This window comes from Chrysochloris asiatica, unplaced genomic scaffold, assembly GCF_000296735.1.
Source record: "Chrysochloris asiatica unplaced genomic scaffold, ChrAsi1.0 scaffold00127, whole genome shotgun sequence".
In the NCBI taxonomy this organism is placed as follows: domain Eukaryota; kingdom Metazoa; phylum Chordata; class Mammalia; order Afrosoricida; family Chrysochloridae; genus Chrysochloris; species Chrysochloris asiatica.
This window is the reverse complement of record NW_006408645.1, coordinates 2800980-2807843: the sequence shown is the minus strand read 5'-3', so window position 1 is coordinate 2807843 and position 6864 is coordinate 2800980. Positions and strand designations below refer to the sequence as shown.

At 41.3% G+C, this 6864-nt stretch overlaps 1 protein-coding gene across 1 annotated transcript in view; it reads left to right on the top strand.

The window, feature by feature from the left end:
- Positions 1–6864, top strand: part of XYLB (xylulokinase homolog (H. influenzae)) — an 80553-nt gene that overhangs the window by 65067 nt on the left and 8622 nt on the right. The window contains exons 16-17 of the mRNA XM_006869182.1: positions 2924–2982; positions 5295–5382. Coding sequence (XP_006869244.1) covers positions 2924–2982; positions 5295–5382 — 147 coding nt within the window. The remainder of the gene's footprint in view (positions 1–2923; positions 2983–5294; positions 5383–6864) is intronic.

Here is a 6864-nt window from a genome sequence, read left to right as displayed (position 1 = left end):
TGTCTCTCATACTTCAGACATATTGTCCTGAGAGACCATTCACTGGAGAGGGATATCATGTTTGGTAAGGTGGAGGAGAGTCAGAGCAAAAGAGAAAGACCTCCAGTGAGATGGATTGGCAAAGTGGCAGCATCAGTGGGCTCAAGCGTGGCAACAATTGTGAGATTGGCCCAGGACCGGGCAGTGTTTCATTCTGTTGTGCATAGGGTTGCATGAGTTGGTACCAACTTGATGGCACCTAACAACAACAATGATATGCGGATGATACATCCTTAATATTTTAAGTCAAAGAGGACTTAAAATATTTACTGATGAAGATTAAAGACCACAGCATTCAGTATGGATTGTACCTCAATGTCAAGAAAACAAAAATCCTCACCATTGGACCAATAACATCATGATAAATGGAGAAAAGACTGAAATTGTCAAAAGACTTCAGTTTGCTTGGAACCACCATCAGGACTCATGGAAGCAGCAGTCAAGAAAAGAACTGACGTATTGCATTGGGCAAATCTGTTGCACGTGACCTCTTTAAAGTATTCAAGAGCAAAGAAGTCAGTTTGAGGATTAAGGTACACCTGACTCAAGGCATGGTATTTTCAATAGCCTCACATGCATGTGAAATTTGGACAGAGAATAAGGAAAACCATAAAAGAATTGGTGCATTTGAGTTATGGTATTGGAGAAGAATGTTAAAAGTACCATGGACTGCTAGACAAACCAATTTGTGTTGAAAGATGTACACCAAAATGCTACTTAGAAACCAAGATGTCCGGACTTTATCTCTCATACTTTAGACATGTTATCAAAATGGATCAGTCCTTAGAGAAGGTCATAATGCTTGGTAAAGTGTAGGGTCAGAGAAAATGAGGGAGACCCTCGCCCCCAATGGGATGGATTGGCACAATGGCGGCAGTAATGCACTCACATGTAACAGTGATTGTGAAGTTGGTGCAGGACTGGGCAGTTTTTGTTCTGTTGTTCATAAGGTTGCTATGAATTGGAACCATCTCCATGGCACCTAATAATAGCAATTTGTTGTTAACTTCTATTTTAGTATTTCATTATATTACTATACCATGAATTTTTGTGTCCGTTCTTTGTATTATATATTTGGATATTTCCAGTTTAGTATTACAAGCAATGCAGCTAGGAACAATTTTGGTAAATGTTTTTGGTTGCTTTTTCTTTATTCCATCTTTTGACCTGTTAGCAGACATTAGTAGTAAACTGACAACCAAAAGAGAGTGATGTATGAAAAAGCAAGATAGGAACCTTAGTGTCTTTTATGACTGTCTTGGAATTCACACACCATTATTTACACAATATCCTGTTGATTATACAGGTTATTCATACTGAATGAGAGAAAGGACTACATACGAGCATGAATAAAAACAAGAGACTGGGATCACTTTAGGCCCATCTTGGAGTCCGGCTGGCATATCAGTTGTATTTCCTAGGACTGCTGAAACAAAATCCTAAGAGAGCTATATGTTCTGTCTGAAGACTCTAGGACAAGATCCAGCCACACCTCGGGGTCCTCTCCAAAGCATGCTTTCTCAAGTTTTACAATATGGACAGGCTGGGAATGTTCCAAATCTCCAAGTTCTGCTTTCCACAAAACATTTGAATGTGATTCACCCACACTCTCTGCCACTTTATAGCAAAGATTACATATTTTTCAGTGTCCAATAACATGTTCATCATTTCTTACTGAGACGTCACATTAAATGCCCATGTATTTAGCAACATTCTGTTCATGATGATAGAAATTTTCTCTACAACTCTCCTCAAGTCTTCCTGAGTCCTTATCACAATTGACTTTAATGTCCATCATTCTACCAACAGTGTTTTAATGCAATTTAGACTTTTACTATCAAGCACCTTAAAATTCTTTCAGCCTATAATCATTACCCAATTCCAAAGCCACTTCCATATGTAGGTATTTACTACACAACAGTGTCTTGCTTCCCAGTCCAAAATTTGTATTTGTTGCGTATTGTAACAAAGTACAATGAAGTGGGTAGCTTTAAACAACAGAAATGTATTGTCTTGCAGAACTTGAGGCTAGTAATCAGAATTCAGGGAGTCAGCAGGGCCATGTTCTCCTTGAAGACTCTAGGAGAAGGTCCTTTTTTTGTCTCTCTCAGCTTCTGGTAGCTCCAGATGTTTCTTGGTAAGTAGATGTATCTCCAGATGGTCATCTTTTCTCTGACTGTCTCTTTCTCTATGATCGGACACTATTCAGATGGGATTAAGGCCCACCCTGGTGCAATATTGGGAGCCCTACTGTGGCACTGTGGGTTAATGTGCTGTATTGCAAAGTTGGTTTGAACCACAAGGTCGGCGGTTCAAGCTCACCAACCACTCTTTGGAAACCTTACACAAGGTCACTATCCATTGGAATTGACTCGACGGCATTTAACAACAACAACAACAACATTGCAGTATTACTTCATATTAACAGATAACACCTTCAAAGACCCTATTTCCAAACAGTAACATTCAGAGATGCCAGCGATTAGATTTCAACATATTTTTGGGACCAGGGAGTTGAGGGGAAGATACTTCAATTCATTAACACCAGTCTTAAAAAGAATACTTCTAAGTGTTTCTACTAAGAATGCTTTTTGTAAGTGTTGTGTATATGATCATTATCTAAGGAGTCCCAATATACTCCTGGTTTGTTGAGAGACTTTTTTTTTAAATTATTTCCACACACACAAAGATAGGTGGCTGGAGCAATGCCCTGTGTGATAGACCTGCCTAGACAGAGTCACATTTGGAGTCTCTCCCTCAGTCTGTGTGACAAGCAGGAGGTTTTAGCCTACCATAAGCCCCCTGCAACTAAACTCTGGAAAAGAACCCTTTCTGCCCTGGGGGAATGACCACTGCGTTTCATTTTCACCTTTTTCCCTTTCAGTGCCTAAGACAAAGATTTTGGCCACTGGAGGAGCGTCTCACAACAGAGACATCTTACAAGTAAGTACCAGTAGTGGACTCTTCACTGTGGCCTCATCCACGTCTGCTACTTCTTATCAGGAAGAGCTGCCTCTGGTCCCACTCCTGTGGGAATGGAGAACTCATACTCTTCCAAGAAACCAACTCTGTTGACTTACAGTTCACACTGTTTCACAAATTCTGTCTTATATTCAGGTGAAATCTGCTGTCCCGCGTAACTGCCCTCTGGAATCACACATAAAGTACCCACCCTTCCATGTCGCAAACCTTCTATCTGATGTCAGTGTTCTTGTCTTCCTCAAGACTTCCCTCCCAGTGTATACATTTCTACTTCTCCCAGCCATTCATCTTGTAACACAGTTGCCAGACATTTTCATTGTCCTTCTGGTCCTTCATTGTGCTAGAATGATATTACCAAATGTGAAATCAACTTGTAGCTATCTGAGACTTGGGCATGTGTTCTTTTTGGGACGCTACATATTTTTGGATATAACCTGAGGCTGCCTTAGCTGTTTGAGTAGCTACATCAGCTGTTGACTTGTAGTATACCTGTCTTACATAAGATTCCTTAGAAGCAAGCCTGAAATAGAAATTTACGGGAAGTGATTTGAGAGGATGCTCCCAGGAGAATGGGAGTGAGGGATTCAGGATAGAATAGCGGAAGAAGGGTAAGGAAGGATATGGGTTTGGCTGGAGTCTGCTTTGGCCTGAGCCCATGGGGACTCTGGAGCAGGAATGTGGTGCACCACAGGATTGCCTGGGAACAAGAGAGCCAACTGGCTTCCATGGGGGGGTGGGGGGAGGTCTCTGCTCAGCTGAGAAGCTCTGAGCCACTAGCATTCAGTGCTCAGAGCAGCTGGGGAAAGGCCCACACTGGACAGCAAAGGGCACCCAAACAGGACATCAATAGCATCTAGTACAGTACTAATGCTAACCCAAGACCCCCAAGTCTTTTTCCATTCTAAATTTAAGCAATTTAATTTTGGGACCTAAATGGAAAACTTTTGTCTTTGTCTTGATAAAACATGCCCTTTTTCATCTGAGTTTGTTTTGGCTTGCTAATATTAATCTGATACTCACTTCTCACCAACTCTAGGCCAATGCCATTTACTAAACATACTTACTGAGTCTTCCATCTTATTTTTGATACAATAGTAAAACACTGTAGTGACAGCCTGGAAAGCTGTGGCCCTCTGTAATATATTTCATGAATGCTATCTTGACCTAGTTTTGAGATTTCCCTTCATGGACAGTTTACCAGGCCCACACCCCAATCACTTCCCTTATCAGATTCTGACACTCCTGGGCTTCAACACACACATCCATCCAACTGCTAGAGGCCCCTACGTGTCTAGCATGCAGGACAGTCTCATATTCCTTGTTGTTAGGTGCCATCAAGTCAGTTCTGGCTCCTGGTGAGCCTGTGTGCAACAGAATAAATGCTACCCTGTGCCAGCCATCCTCACAGTTTTGGGTTCAAGCCTACTCTTGTAGCCACTGTGTCAGTGTAGCTCCTTATGACGTGGTCCTTCCTAATAACATGCCACAAGTACGTGAGGTGTTATCTCGCTGTCTTCCCTCCTAAGGAACATTCTGGCTGTACTTCCAACATAGATTTGTTCATTCTCTTAGCTGTCCATGGTATATTCAATATTCCTCACCAGCACCATAATTCAAAAGCATCAGTTCTTCAGCTTTCCTTATTCTTTGTCCAGCTTTTGGATCATATGAGGTGATTGAAAATACCATAGCTTGGATTGGGCACATCTTAGTCCTCAAAGTGACATGTTTGATTTTTACCACTCTGAAGGTGTCTTTTGAAGCAAATTTGCCCAGTATACTCCACCTTTTGCTTTTTTTGGCTGCTGTTTCCCTGGTCATTAATTGTAAAAACCTTGGGTCTGCAGAATTCTTTACAATACCCAATCCTCTGGAAAGTCTCCAACCTAGCTAACTTTACCCTACTTGCAATGCTTCAGCTATCTCCTATGGCTTCAGCTTACTATGACCCTAACCCCTGGATAGGAACCCTGTGTGACCCCATGTCTCTCTTTGGAGCTGTAACATAGAGGCCTGTCTTTCATCAGTTCAGATATCATTGTGTTGTGTCCTGCCATCCTCAGAGCCTAACAAAGGTTAAATCACTCCCACTTGGGACTTCCCCCAGGTCATCCTAGCCTTATTAGAAATACAGTGGTGGGGGCTCACAGCATGACTGAGTGCACTTCTCTTAAAGACATATGAGGAAGGAGAATTTGGAACATTCATCCCAAAATGTCCATGTTCCTTCTGAGAATGCTTCAGGACAGTAAAAACCAGTGTGTCTTCTCCAGGTACTTGCAGATGTGTTTGGTGCCCCGGTGTATGTCACAGAAACTGCCAACTCCGCCTGTGTGGGCTCTGCGTACCGAGCTTTTCATGGTAGGTTGATGGTTTGGGGATAGCTGCCTCCACTAGGGTTCAAGGTACTGTCTGCGTTGATGAGGGCAGAAGGGCAAGATTGGGGTGCTTCAATCTTTGAGAGGTTTTGCTTCATTTCTCTTCCTCCCAGCAGGCCAGAACAAATCCAAAAAACTCTCTGCTCCTCTATTCTCCTAACAGTGGGAAAGAAAGGCAGACATCTAACTGGAATGAAGTCTGGTCAGCGTTGAGCTCAGCACAGGGATTAGAAAAGGGTGTGGACATGCTTGAGGGCATGGGGCATGGTCTACACAGCTGGTGAGGTGGATGAAGTCAAGCAGAATCTTTTCAGCAGAGCAGGAAGTTGAAGACAGAACTGAAGGCTTCAGAACCCAACAGTCCAGCACCCTGGACAGCTCAGTGGAGGCCATTTGTTCTGCTGAGAGACTCTTTAGAAACTTTGGAAGTTAAAGGAATCGTCCCCATCTAAGGGAGTTTCTGAAGGAGTGGCACATGCCCCTAAGGACATTCTTACTCCAGTTTGGATCTATTTGTTCTGCCCACTGCCTTCACAGGAAGCTCCTCTAGCTGCCACAAACCTCAGAGTTTTTGCTGGTTCCCTCTAGTGCTTCCATTCTTTGGGTGGTTACTCTTGACTTCTTAACACACCTAGTTAAATGTATGTATATCTATATATATATATTAAGAGAAGGATCATCATAGACTAATTTTAAATATATATATTTAAACACTGAAAATTAGTCTATGATGATCCTTCTCTTAATCATTGAATTAACCTCTTACACTTTTATTCTCCTCTTATCCCAGCCTGGGCACCTCATTCCATCTTATGCTACCTCCTGTATCAAGATCATTTAGGGAATTTACTTCCAGATGGATATGTTTTTAATTATATTTTACATCATGTTGAATTTTGTTTTTAACTATGAGTTTTCCTGTGTTTTATCTCCCCACAATTTCTTTCTCCTTTTTTGTGTCTATGATAGGGTCACTATGAGTCGGAATCGACTCCACGGTACTTAACAACAACAACATAGTTCTATTAGCATATGCAGCCTAAATAACTTTTTAGGAGGAATTTGGTAGATGATAATATTCTGAGGCTTTACATATGTCCAACAAGGTCTCTGTTTCACTTTTCCAAAGAAGGTTAGTTTGGTTAGGTAAAGTTTGGTCTAATTTCAAAGTACTCTTCCTCAGAATTTAGACTTCACATATTCTTCTTGTTATTCTGGTGTGTTTTTTGTTGGCTTCAGTGTTGCTGATGAGAAATCTGAGGTCCATTTCATGCTTCTTCTGAAGTGAGAAAGGAGTTACTCTTGGAGGACTTCACTGCTAGGTTGCACGGCATTTCATTATTTTCCCCATTTAGTTATATATATATAGTTATATATAGCTCTCTATAGCTTATATATAGTTATATATATATAGTTATATATATTTAGTTATATATATATATATTGGTTATATATGAAGCACCAG